At 48.0% G+C, this 14,064-nt stretch overlaps 1 protein-coding gene across 1 annotated transcript in view; it reads right to left on the bottom strand.

Annotated features, from left to right (window-relative positions):
• MAMDC2 (MAM domain containing 2) overlaps window positions 1–12,694 on the bottom strand; it is a 158,485-nt gene extending 145,791 nt beyond the window's left edge. The window contains exons 1-2 of the mRNA XM_047700583.1: window positions 12,169–12,694; window positions 11,699–11,812 (exon numbers count right to left, since the gene is read on the bottom strand). Coding sequence (XP_047556539.1) covers window positions 11,699–11,812; window positions 12,169–12,202 — 148 coding nt within the window. The 5' untranslated portion in view covers window positions 12,203–12,694. The remainder of the gene's footprint in view (window positions 1–11,698; window positions 11,813–12,168) is intronic.
• Window positions 12,695–14,064: the final 1,370 nt, after the last annotated feature.

The raw sequence follows: 14,064 nt of genomic DNA, 5'->3' as shown, positions 1-14,064 counted from the left end.
ACTCTATGACCTGCAATTTACGTGACTTCGATTTGCCTTGCTTTCTTCGACCCTAAAATGACGGTCAAGATAAGGCTCAACATCACTGAGGTGTTGAGAGAATTAAATCAGTGAATAACATCAAACATATAGAACAGTAAATAAATGAGAGAATTCCTCCATAAGAGTTAGCTATTATTAAAACTACTATTATCATTTCTATCTCAAAGATCCTTTAAGACATCAGACCAAGAGAGAGTAGGAAAAGAAAAGTAAAATAGCAGAGTGGTTATTTTCTTAGTCTTTGGAGACAAATGGAGGTGAGCGTCCTGACTTCATCAATTACTTGCTCTATGACTTTGGAATATAAACTAAAATCTACAAATCCACATTGTTTGTCATGAGTGTCTTCCTCATTGGGTCATTATAAAAATTCAATGAGATTACACATGCAGGCATCCAGCACATTGTTTGGCACATAATAATTGCTCAATAAATGTTATATAAAATAATTGCTGTTATTCATTTTTCTACTAGATTTTTTGGCTAACATAATCACCCGGTGCTCAGTAAATGCTTGCAAATACCACTTTAGTCTATGAGGGTTTTGGTTTTTTTTTTTAAATACTCTGAAATGAGATCTAAGGATAACAATAAAACAAGATCACTGGTGTGTCCATTCTTAAAAGATTTAAATACTATGTGGCAGGCACCATCCTCAGCTTCTGGCTGAGGGTTAGTACCTTGATGGCAAGTCACTCTGGAATGTACCCACGAGTTGGTGATGGAGAGACTCAAAGGAGATTGGAACACTGAATCCTTGCCGTTCACTTTGCAGTCCTTTTCCTTCGTCAGATGTCTATGAGGAAAAGTTCTTAAATCATCGGAGGCTCAAATGCAGCGTCTTTTGTGCATGACCATGATTCACTGCCCATTTGAACAGAAAGACAGTGAGTACTGTCTGTTTTTCCAAGACTTAGTAAGTTTCTAAGAATTTTTAGACTCCTAGGCTAATATTACGCTCAGCAAACTGTCCCTCATAAATGTGTCTAAACTTATTTCATGACAGGGACATAGTCACAAAATTATGAATGACCTCCTGATAACCAAGACAACAAATGAATGGAGTCGATTAAAAATATAAGCCATTTACACCCTGTTCCATCTTCCAGCAATTTTTAGTGTGAGCAGCTGCGTTTGTGGGGAGGCAGAGCTTGACAGATATTCGGAAGGACAGAGAAACTTTCTTAGCAACTGAGCTGTCCACTTTCAGCTGTTACACAAACAGGTCACCTTCATCCTGTCTCAAAAGATGCTTAATAGCATACCTGACAGACAAGAGGGCCCCCTGGCTCAAACTTGAACATGACGTTGTTGGTAATTATTGATATGCTTCTTAAATGGGGGATGCTCTAAAAGCCTATGGTTTATGCTTTACAACGGCCTGAGTTCCCCTTTAAATTCAGCACCCATATATATGCTTTATATAGATATATGGAAAGCATAGAAGTCCTAGCCCACAAGCCCAAGATTAAAAAATGAATCATACTTCATGTCAATACTATGCATCTTTAGATAGGTTATCTCCAACATCATTTCTCTTTTATTATACAACATTTAGTAGAGAACCATGTGTATGTAGTTTGTTGACTTTTTATGCTGACAACAAAGATGAAAATCTGCAGAACTAATATATAACCTAGGATATATTTGGATTTTTTTCCCGCAGTTATTCCTAAGTATCAAATGTGAGTTCCAAAGGGTTTGTTCTTCAGTGTTGATTCTTTAAAAAAAAAAAATAAGATACTAATGTTTAACTCACATTGTCCTCATCAGAACTTGTGGAAAAGAGAAATAGTCTTCAGGGACAACAGTGTGATTTCAGATTCAGGATTTGTAATGGGAAGTCAAAGGGTTTCTGCAAAGCTTGTATTTTAAGATGGACTCATGCATGGTCATAGCACCCGTCAAAAGAAAATGCTCTAGTCTATTATCCGTTTTTAATAAAGTCACAAACATAGAAGAAACCTGTAGAAGCTTAAAAAAAAGAAATCTTCAGTTATAGTTTCAGACAAGATGGTCTTAGTCATAAAATATTAGTAAGCAAAGAAGGTAATGTCTCTGTGAAGTTAAAGCATATTAAAGTCATCTTCATTATAAGCGTGGCCCCAAATAACACTTTGGTTCTCCTTGGCAGTGAAGCAAAAGTGTTTCAAATAAGGAATGGAAATTTTTCTTAGCACAGAGCTAAGTTCTCTATCACACCACTATACAGCAACACTGCCATCCTGTTAAGAGTCATAGAATGAGTACGTACCAACTGGCTCGTCTGGCAGGGGAACTGGCTTTAAAAAACACATTTATCAGTGTACTCTTTCAAATCCTTCCCTGTAGGAATGGATGAATCCGAAGTTGAAGAGTACTCCTTAAGACGGCCAAAGTATTTTAGGTCAAGCTATAAATTTTTCCTGACGTTCTCTGCCAAGATTACGCTGAGGACTGAGAAGAGAATCCTTAAAATGGTTCCAAAAGTAAACTCTCATCTGCTATGGAAAAAAGAAGTAAAATCCCATCTCCTCATCTCTCTGCTTGATGCCTGTTTGATTCCAAAGGCTCACCACCACAAGGCAGGGGCACGAGAGGTAGCTGAGACCAGGACCCCCAGAGCTGGGATGCTGGGACATCGCCACAATTCGCACAGGTCTTCCACTAGCTCTAGAAAAGCATGCATCTTGCAAGTCTGTCCTCCTTGGCCTTGACCTCTGCAAGTACAAAGGCACCACCTCTGATAGGAGGGAGCCCATGGCCAAGAGAAGCTCAAGTCTTCAGAGCCTGGTAGGCTGGGCTCCATATCTTGACTCTCCAACTGGGTTGCCCTGGGTCTGTAACCCTAATTTCTCTGTACCTCACTCCTTCTCATCTGCGGAAAATGTGGTTATAAAGGACAATATCCACCCTCAGGATTGTTGTGAAGGTCAGAGATAAGGCCAACAAACATCCTTGGCAGGCACCATGAACTGCTACTTGCAGATCACAGAGCCAGGCTATGTAGGGAGCTACCATGTAACTATTCCATTAGATTTCATGCCACACTGTTCACCAGGAACCACTCTTACAACACAAAGCGAATATGAGATGCTGTTAAAATTCCCTTATAACCAAAGATTCCCCTATCACTTATAAAAGGATTGCTTTTGTGTTTTAATCAGTACATTCCAGGATGCATTACGAGTCCCACAGATTCAGCCCAAGCTCCTACATCCTCTGCATTTACAGTAGGAAAAAAAATCTTACACATTTTGAAGTTGACCTCAAGTGTTCCTGAGCCATTGGGTGGAGGGCTCTTGGGTAGCATGGGTCTGTGAGATTTCTACCTTCTCAACATTTCTGAATTGTCAAAGTTGGAATTGGGTCTAACACAGGGCTAGTGAGGATGTCTTCCCGCCCTGCTTCTCTCCAGAAACGTCTTTCTTACTGGTCCTTTCCCCTCATTCCATAAGCAAACTCCAGTCTCCTCTTCTTAAAAAACAAAGCAAAACAAACAAACAAAAAAACCCAAAAACCTTTCATCGCACATTTCTTGGTAGGTCTGGTTGAACTTCCCTCTAAGAAAGGGAGAACACCCAAATTTCTTTGCTGAGATTTCCCTGCTCTCGGCATTTCCCCTTCACACTTCCACCACGGTGTTCTGGTCCTGTCCTCCTCGTTCCATGGAAACTCCATGAATATGTTGATTTCAACAGACAAGTCTGCGACACACACCTCAGGGCTGCCCTGGGCCCCGTTGGTCACATGCTCCTTCTGAAACTCCCAACTGCTTCGGCCTTTGTGACGGTACTTCCCTAATTCTCTTCACATGTGCCTGATTCCCCCTGTGCCTCCCCTTCCACCACCCCCTTCAGATGGCTAATCCTCACAGCGAGTTTAGGTCCCCCCTCAGCCTGCTGTTGTTAACGACTTTGTACTTTCTCCTTGGGTGATCTTATTCCTGCTCAAGGTTTCAACCACTGTCTTCTCCCGCAGTCCTTCCCAGACTGCACCTGACCTTCCAATTCTGGCATCAGTGACCTCTACCTGGGTGTTTCCCATGCAACTCAGAATGGAACACATCTCCTGCCCTACCATGATACTACTCTTGAAATCCCTCAACTGTGGGCACGGCCAAACAGCTGCGCAACTCGAAGCCAGGAGTCACTCTCCCTCTGACTCATCATTCCCAGCCTCCTCAATCATCAAGTCCTGTCAACTGAGTCTCCTTTCTGGTGTTTAATTTACTCCCTTTCATTCTTACTACCACTGTCCCACTTCAAGCCCTCATCATCTCTCAGCTGGACCACTGGCCTGTCCCCTAATCAGCCTCCCCATTGCCAATCTTATTTCCCTCAAATCAAGTCTCCTCACAGCTACTAGACTGGACAGCCGGCCACATCAGGACTCACACTCCACAGGACAGGCAGGACCAGCAGGCCAGTAATGAAGTCACACAAATGGTTCCTCCAGAAGGGTCTTGACTACACTTTGTATCTCTTTATTCTTGTCCAAACATAGCTCTCTAGACTTCCTGATGATTCAGAAAGCCGGTAACTTTCCAATAAATTCCTTTTTTGTTTAAATAGCCAACCTAGCCTCTTTGCAGTGAAGATACTTGACTAATGTATAATTCCGTTTGCTCTCTACCATAATTATAGATTTGTGTTCCCTCCTATGGGTCTATGGCTGCCAAGGGCAGGGACCATGACCATGACCATGTATGTATCCCCAGTCCTCTATGTACGCCAACTACTAATATAATTCCTGATGGATTTTAGTTACTCAAATGTGCATTAGTAGAATGAATATCCTTAGATGCGTTTTCTGTAAAATGTATGATTCATCCATGATACTATGAAGTATAGTACATTTTGTTTTATTGTCTTATTCTTAGCCTCAGAATCCCCTCCAAACACCAATAACATTCACACAAAGTAGAGAAGGCAAATATTGTGACGGATCTCACCAAATCAATCACAAGATCAATCCTTTGGTTTTCTCATTAGCAACAGCCATATGCAAGGGCCTCGTCTAAGAGCAGACAAATATCTCTACCTGCTTTTATCCATCAGGGTGGCTACTGCTGGTGGCTTACACTTGAGTTCCTTAGAAAAAACAGCTTCCAAAAGCTAGCTCAAAGTCTGATAATCTTTTGCTAAAAATACTTTACAGACCAAGCAGCCTCTCTCCCAAGATTGCATTGTGCTTGTTTGTGATGGCAGAGGATCAAGGACTCAGGTAGCCCTGATGAGTCAATGATCCAAGGGTGATTTGTTCCTTGGAATGTCCGAGATGGAACAGACCACCTGGGTCTGTGGGTCAGGCAAGCTGAGACACTGCTTCCCCGTTATACTTGGAAATGAAAACACTAGCTTCCAAAAGTCTTTGAAGTCCTATGGCAGGAAGGAGTATGAACACAACCTCTTTTACTACAGGGGAAAATGTCAAAGGTTCTCTCTCTCCCCCTGTCTCTCTCCTATCATTCTCAATAAGGGTTTTAGAGATTGATTAAATTCTAAGTGTTTGCTGATACCACATGTTGTTTGTCAGGTATTGTGGGGAGGATGTGATCCCTGTTCTCAAAGATGTAACACCCTGGCCAAGTGAAGGGGTGGGGACCTGACAAGGAGCTGTTAACGAGGAGACACATGGCGGGGAGTGAAGAGGGCCAGGGGAAGGGAGATGTTCATCTGCCAAAGAAACCCAGGGAATGTGTCAAGAAAGAGCTGGACCTTCAGGCATGGGTAAGGGTAGGATTTCAATAGGCCCGGATAGAGCAGGGAATCAAAAGCAGAATATGGATGTGGGGAACAGTGCAGATAGAGCAAAAGGCAAGAAAGTAAATGACATGATGATGAACAGCACATTGGGGATTCATGGGAGGAAAGAGCAGATTTATAATCTGGGGCAAATCACAAGAGGCTCTGAGTGCCACACTAGGCAGTCTGTATTTTCTTGTGGGCAACTCATAATCAAAATTATTATCTAATTTTTTCTCCCAGCATATGGTAACCACAGCTGACTTGCACAATTATGAGAAGGGAAGCATCCTAAAACTCCTTAGGTGCCTTGTGGGGGATGAGGGCAGGAGCAGGGTAGCCACTTCCTATTGGGTGACTCTAATTTGAGTAGGGAAAAACCCAGATGCGGTGTTGGCTTTGACAGGAAGGGGGTTGGCCAGACAGAGCCTCTGTCCAAAAAAGTCGATCAAGGCAGGGAGGAGTAGGCAGATATAACCAGCCCAGGGAGGTTAAATCCCAAGTGGAGGGGCAAGGTAAGAGAACCCAAGAACCCAAACTGATTGATAGGGAGGCCAAGGGGTAGGGCCCAGCCCAAAAGCTTAGGGGATGGGAGATCCATTTGGCTAGGGGTCTTCTAAAGACTTTATGCCATCCATCAGACAGATACTTATCTTTATGGGGGCAGAATGAACCAGAAGCACACATGAAAATGGATAAGGGCTTTTTAATCATCCAATACTAGATACAGCAAACTCATCCATTCAACAAATATTTATTGAGCATCTACTATGTGCCAGGCCCTTTTCTATATGCTAAAGATTGCAGGCAGGTAGGATACTGACACATTTGAAAGAGTGAGTCAATACGCAGTGTGGTGTAAAACATCGTGGTCTGTGGGTTTGGTAGGTCCAAAGCATGTACCTTTGGAATTCGTTTTCTACCATATGTATGAAATATAATTAATTCTCTGATAGAGACTTTCCAACATTTTATAATTAATACAGCAAAGCCTCAGGGTCCAGGACCCATGGAGACAGGGATGTTAGGAGAGGGGCAGCAAAGCTGGAGCAAAGGCTAAGAGGAGAGCCAGACACAAGGCCCTGCCCCAGGCTGCACTGCCTTGGTTCATGACCATGACTGCCAACCTGTCTGGGCCCCCACGTGCTCCTCCGTAAAATGAGGAGTTTGCACTGAACCACTTCCAAAGCCCAGTTCTAGGATCTAGTATCCCAGGGAGGGCCAGGGCAGAGCTAAACTGGGCTCAGGCTCAGCCCAGTTTATGAGAGCTCTGGTCAACCTGAAAGCAGGAGCCAGGACAGCCCCCGAGAATGGCCTGGGATACCGCAGGAGTATCACTGGGGTTGACATGCAAGGGTTGACATGACATTGACATGACCAGGTTAGTGCTGCTCTCGATTCTCACACATAGGGGTGTGTTTCTCCTTAGAGAGCACTGGGAGACCAATATGCAGAGGCAATGCAGGTCCAAGCCAGCCATGGGGGCAGGAACGGCCTGATGAACTTGTGACCTCAGGGTGGGATGCTAAGGCGATCAATCCCCCAGAGTCAAGAAAGGAGCTATAATTCACAAGTAGGGAAGACTGTTCCCCCTCTTCCAGGAAGGTCACTTGGGATCCCAGCCAGACTTTTGGCTCTAGCTGAAATACCAGTTTCAAGACAGAGCACAGAACCAAAACTCAGGTGGCCAAGTAACTGAAAGTGTCTTTGAGAGAGAAGGAATGGGTTTGGATAAAGAAAGGGGGTTCAGAAAGACATATGTATGTAATTTCAGCACTCTCCACCATGTCCCCCACTTCACCCCATCATTGTGCCAAACCTCATAGCCAGCCTTCCTGCCTCAGATAGCATCACTCGCTCCAAGGTACAAATACCATCCGGACTCTTCTGTATTAGGCAATTTCTCAAACCCCAGCCCCCACCGTTGTACAAAAAAACACATTCTCTACCACAAGTGTTTTGAATGTCCTTGGTTCCTGCCCAGTCACCGGACATGTTTCTGAATTTATCTTCCTCTTCCAGGTGGCTTTCGTGTGCCAAGCTGCCAATTAAGGACTACTACCTGCATTGGGTTTTTACCTCCCTCCCTTCCTTGGTTCCTCCAACAGCTTCCATATAGAGTCAGGTTGAAGGTGCCAGGCCAAGGTGTCCAAAACTTAAAGAGAAGAGCCAAGTCACCCGATGACTCATCTGATGGTGACTCTTCCACTATAAGGTCAACTTAATGGGCTCCAAGAGTTCTCAGCCAAGGGCCTCTGCCCCCACAGCTGGCACTGGGGAAATGGAACCCACAGTCTTGATCTCACCTGAGGACTACTGCCCAAAGGGCTTCCCATAGTCTCTGAACTGTGAATGGATAAACAAGGGTTTTTCTGAGGATGAATGAAAGAATAAAGAAGATTTTCATAGGATTCAATGGACCTCTTGTTTCCCGGATTTCATTCAAACCTAAAATTTATTTATTTATTTTTTTTTAAGATTTATTTATTTATTTATTTGACAGAGAGAGATCACAAGTAGGCAGAGAGGCAGGCAGAGAGAGAGGGAAGCAGGCTCCTCGCAGAGCAGAGAGCCCAATGCGGGGCTCGATCCCAGGACCCTGAGATCATGACCTGAGCTGAAGGCAGAGGCTTTAGCCCACTGAGCCACCCAGGCGCCCCCAAACCTAAAATTTAGAAGTGAATTCAAATTTGAGTCTAACATAATCTCACTTCCCATGACAAATCAGAGGAGATAAAATATTCAACTGGGCCACTGTTGGCAAATCTAGAAAGTAGAAGGGGCTGGGTTGCTGCTCCCGGTCACCTGTCACCCCCTGTTTCTGGGGGCACCCTCCACTCTGGTACACAGCCTAAGCAAACGCCACTAGTCGCAGCTCAGCCATCCTGTGCCCAGTGGAGATCAAGCATATTTCAAGATGGCTATAAGCTATAGACACTGGAATTGAAACTGGAGATTGTAAGAGACCTGATACTCTGCATAAACCAAGAAGTGGACCTCAAATATAATTTGGGGCAGCTGAGGAGACCTTTCAAGAAGGGGACCTATGTAACTACCCCCAGATTTGATTTTCCTGTGATGAAATTCTAATTTGCAGACCTGTTCCCCTACTTAAGTCCCTGCACTGGGCTGTAGCATTGTTCTCTCCACGGGCATGTTAACCTAATAGAGAAAGTACCATGTGTATTCCAATACTCGTGAGCAAAAGTCTCTGAAACCTACAATTTTCTATGGTGGATCAGACACACAGAGGAGGAAGGAACCAGTTTCAGAAGGTTTCTGCAGCAAGGTGAGGGAAATGTGTAGAGAGGCTTGGGAACAGCTTGCCCAACTGCCTGCCACCTGTGATGATCTTATCATCTTTAATTTACCAAAGAGGAAATGGGTTTATAACGGAAATTCTTCATGTTGGCCTCTCAGCATGCACCCAGAGCAGCTGGCACACACCTCACTGCCCCTCTGGAGGGCACTTGCTTAGTCCAAGTTCTGGCCTTTGAAAAACACTGTATGAGAGGGACCGAGACCAACCTGGCCTCTTCTGCCTGGAGTGCTCAAAGGATGAATTAACTTTCCCCAGCCAAGCCAGTAGTCCTGATCCTGAGCCAGAAAGCAGTGGCCGTTAGAAGTTAGAAAGCAAGCAAAAAGGGAAGCAACAGTGCTCCCATTATAATATTAAGCCATAATCACCTTTTCCTACAATCATCTTCCTGTTTTCCCAGAAGGGGCACTGGTTAACTTTAACTGCCACTCTGGGGCAGAGGTACAGCCCAGCGCTTCCTGTGGGTCTGGAAGTCTGGAATTCTGGAAGGCAGGGAGCTCGGGCGGGCTGTGGCACGTTCCCTGACCCAGGAGCAGCCTGGGAGCACCACCATGCTGGGGGGCGGGGGCTCAGAGACTGAGACTCCTGGATGAAGGGTGATGTTGATTTCCTTTCTTTGGGGCCAGGACCAGGGTGAGGCAGGAGAGGTGTGTAGGGAATAAGATTAAAGGAGGTTTTCACTCTCAGGGTCACCTAAGTGGCTCTTTCTTCCCAGTCCAGCCCTGCTCAGGTCCCCTAGCGCTGGGAGGTGGAGGGGTGTGTGTGTGTGTGTGTGTGTGTGTGTGTGTGTGAATGTGCACTGTCAGTGGTTCTCAAACATGGTCTCCAGACCAGCAGCAGCAGCCACACGTAGGGACTGGTTTGAAATGCACATTCTCAGGTCCCATCCCAGACCCACTGAATGTGACACTCGGGAGGCAGGGCCCAACAACCTGTGTCTTTAACTCGAACACCAGGTAACTCCCAAGTGGCTCGAGTCTGCCAAGCACAGGGCTAGAGAATAACGCTCTCTGAAGCCCGCCCCATGGCCCGTGGGGGTTGGTCTCTCAAAATACTTCACCCACAGAAGGAGCAGGGAAAGGGTGGGGGTGGCAAGATGATAGGGACCTTCCTAAGGCCATTGGCAGGGTAGGGATCCCTCAGATAATAAATCAGGAACCGCTTTACCCCCAGCGTTCCCCAAGAAAACTGTCCATAGTAAAGGTCCGTAGTAAAGACCTGGCAACTGTTGGCAATAAAGGCTGCTACTGAGCTCGACCCTGCCCGTGGCTTCCCCTTAGCCAGGCAGCCCCGAGACAGGGACTGAGTGACAGGGTGTGTCAGGGGCCAGACATTCAAACATTCTGAGACTGTAATGTCCTCCTTTGTAAATGGGGCTACCGTCACCCACGTGTGAGGGGCCGAGAAGCTAGTGCACACGCAGCCCAACAGAAGTGTGGGGCAGAGCAGACTGTGGTGAGAGGTCCTCCACGCTGAGCAGGGGTTCTGGGCTCCTCCCTCCTCCAGGGAGCCGGCTGGGATACCTTGGGGACTGAGGACGACTCAGAGGGGAAGGAGGTTAGCCAAGCTCCTCTATGCTACAGCATTTTTAAAAGGCTATTCCCCAGCCCAAATGGCCTGGGGCACCAAGCTTCTAAAAACACAGAGTGAGGGCACCTGGGTGGCTCAGTGGGTTAAGCCGCTGCCTTGGGCTCAGGTCATGATCTCAGGGTCCTGGGATCGAGGCCCGCATCGGGCTCTCTGCTCAGCAGGGAGCCTGCTTCCCTCTCTCTCTCTCTCTGCCTGCCTCTCCGTCTACTTGTGATCTCTCTCTGTCAAATAAATAAATAAAATCTTAAAAAAAAAAAAAAACACAGAGTGAGGGAAAGGAAAGAAGGGGCTTCCTGGGCCTGCTGTTGGGCGCTGAGAACTGCTTGTTTTTTTTACCATATAATGAAGGGTAAGAAGAAACATCTAAAGACCCACATTTAAACTGTCACCAGAACCCAAACAGTATGTAGTGGTGAGACAGTCACCAACACCCGCCAGCCCAGTGACCTCAGGCGCACAGTCAGGGACTTGGTTTCCTCCTTTGCCAAGTGCTGGATGACAGATACGTGGGCAGCAAGAGGATGGAGTCACACGACAGCACACTTAGGCGTGACATAAACACGAGGGCTTAGCACTCAGGTCGTTCACAGAACTGGGAACCCCTTCTGCCATGCGGGGTGAAAACTAGCCCCCATCGGACTTGCCCAGCTCCTGAAGAGTCTACTGAGTAAGAAGAGGGGCTGATGACGTGCCCTCTGCACGCAGCTGGTGGGTGACAATCACTAGCAGCGTCCCCTTTCTCCCAGACTTCAGGAAGTGCTGGGGGTGGGGGAGGGCAGACATTTTCAGAGCTTCTCCGCCCCTGCCCCGCAGGTCAGGTAAACAAAGGACGCCCTGGACCCCCCCTCCCTGTCCTCCCCAGCCATGTGTGCAGCGTAGTTGAGGGTTGGAAGGAGGATCCATGACTCACGCTTTTCCTCCGGAGGGGATTTAACTCCAAGATAACATTGCCCTTGAGAAAAGGCCAACCAGCAAGGAGGAAAGTTCACCTCCGGGCCCCTATGCCCCGGAGCCCCCTTACCTTCCTCGTTTAAAATCCAGGGCAGGAACGCGTATACCGAATCAAAGCCACAGGTGTTTTCTTCAAAGGCGCAGGACCCGGCGGGCAGGTCCAGAGCACCAGCAAGCTGCAGGGCTGCGGGCACAAGACGAATTTCAGTTCGGGATAGGGCTGGGAGCGTCTGCACCAACTCGGGGCGCCAGGGGCGGGGGAGGGGGGAAGGGGGGCCCTAGGTTAAAGTGAGAGGCATGCACGCGGGAATGGCTGCAGAAGGAGGCATTACTACCCCCTTCCCCTCCCCGGCGCTGCCAATGCACAGCCCTACGACCACCCCCATTGCCACCCCAGGCTCGGGAAGGGGTGCAGCTATCGAAAAGGACCCGGAGGCGCCCTCGGATGGCCCGGCCCAGGACAGCGAGCCCGGGCACGGGGGCTGCGGAAGCGGGTCACGAGGGCGCCCCCCGGGGGTCCCCCTGGGTCCTTGCACTTACCTTGCATTGCCAAGAGGACGGCGCTTAGCAGCATGGTCGCGCTTCAGGGAAGAAGGACGACCGGAAAGGGGTGCAAGCTGCCAGCCCGCTGGGACCCGCGGCTCCGGTGAACCGGAGCGGGGACGCCGGGGACCCGGGGAGGGAGAAGTCGAGAGGCTGAGCGTGCACTTGGAGCTCCCCAACTTTGCGGAGCGGCTCGGGAAGCTGCGCGGAAAGCTGGGGGTGCTTGACTGGAGCGCGGGCTGCGGGTCAGATAGCGTCCCGAGTGAAGCCGGCTCGGCGCACAGCTGCTCCCGGGCGAGGATGGGGCTGGGCGGGAAGGAGACAATTGCACACTTTTTGAAAACCAGCAAGGACTGGCTGGGAGAGGAGAGGTCGGGATGCAGCGCCTCGGCTCAGGGTTTTAAAGCTTGGGACCAGACCCCTTGCAGACACTTGGAGGGGCAGGCCTTTGAGCAGCCCCTCCGATGGGCCAGGACTGGAGGCGCCCCGCCCCGCCCATCGGCTGTGGGAACCAGCTTATTTCTGGGGACAGCTTCCCCGCATCTGGCACACCAGTACTGAAGGGCTGGCCCTAATTTTAACTTCTCCCCAGAATGGAAAAGGGTGGAATTCTCCTAGGAAAACCTAGAAGAGAACTTGGAAACGGGTGACATAAGCTTTATATCTCAGGAGTGGCACGTTCATGGCCCAGTAATGCTAAGCCTGGAGTACCCCCCCCCCCCCCCCACTTTTTTTTAGCAGTGGAATGTCTGGCATGCCTGGTGCTCAGCATTCCCTCTGTCCGGTAAAAGGGGGGCATTCCTCCTCTCCAAAGAGCCATGATAAATTAGTAGTTTTCTAAATTGGCATGTGGGGGCGGGGGGTGGTGATGTCAGGTAGGAGGTTACTGTGAGTGCTTTGAGCACTAAGGGGGTCTTTAAAAATATTCTCTGACAAGAAAGGACGTGGGGGTGAATTTTTTTTTTCCTTAATGGTCTTTACGATTTTGTGCAGGGATTTTTTTCCTAGGGCAATGGTTCTCAAACTTGAGGGTGCTTCAGAACCCCTTGGAGGGTCCCACCATCAGAGTTTCTGATCTGGTAGAAGTGGGTTGGGTCCCAGAGATTCTGCACATTCTTGTCAGGTTTCCAGATGCTGATGCTACTAGTCCGGGACCATGCTTTGAGGAGACCTGGTCTAATGAACTCCTCTTCAACCATCAAAGCCCTGTTCACATGCCTTCACTTGGTTACCAGCCTCTCCTGGCTTTCCTCGGCCTTCAATGGCAGCTCCTTCTCCATATCCTGTGCTGTTTCTTTTTGTCTATCTGCCCCCTGAACACTGGAGTGCCTCCAAGCTCTGTCCTTTTAGCTCTTCTCCCCTCCATAATTCCATCCAGCTTCATAGTTTGTAACACCAACTATATAGACTGATAACTCCCAAATTAATCTCTCTAGCCCAGACTGCTCACTGACTCCAAACTCTTCTCCCTCATGGCCACCTCAACATTTGCATTCGGATGTTTAATAGCTACCTCACACTTCACAGGTCCCAACATGAACACTTTCGAGTCTTCCCTGAGCCTGCCTCCTCTTGTGTTTTTATCTCAGTAAAAGGAAGCTTTCTCCCCCACTTGCTCAGGACAAAACACTTCAAGTTGTCCTTGACTTCTTTCTCTCAAGACATAACAAAACTCTGTCCATTTAAGATTCCAAACACAGCAGATGCTGAGCACGCTCCTTGCCCATGGCGACCGCCCTCATCTAAATGGCCATCGTTAGCTGGGGAGGCTGCAGGAGCGTCCCAAGGGTAGTGTCCCTGACTCTCCTGCCTTGTCCACCTGTGCTCCATTCCTAACACAGCCGTCAGGGGCATCGTTCTAAGACAGAAATCGGGCCATGTGGCATGTCATTC

The sequence above is a fragment of the Lutra lutra genome, chromosome 13 (assembly GCF_902655055.1).
Source record: "Lutra lutra chromosome 13, mLutLut1.2, whole genome shotgun sequence".
NCBI lineage: Eukaryota > Metazoa > Chordata > Mammalia > Carnivora > Mustelidae > Lutra > Lutra lutra.
The sequence above is the reverse complement of the archived record's forward strand: the minus strand, read 5'-3'. Positions and strand labels throughout refer to the sequence as shown.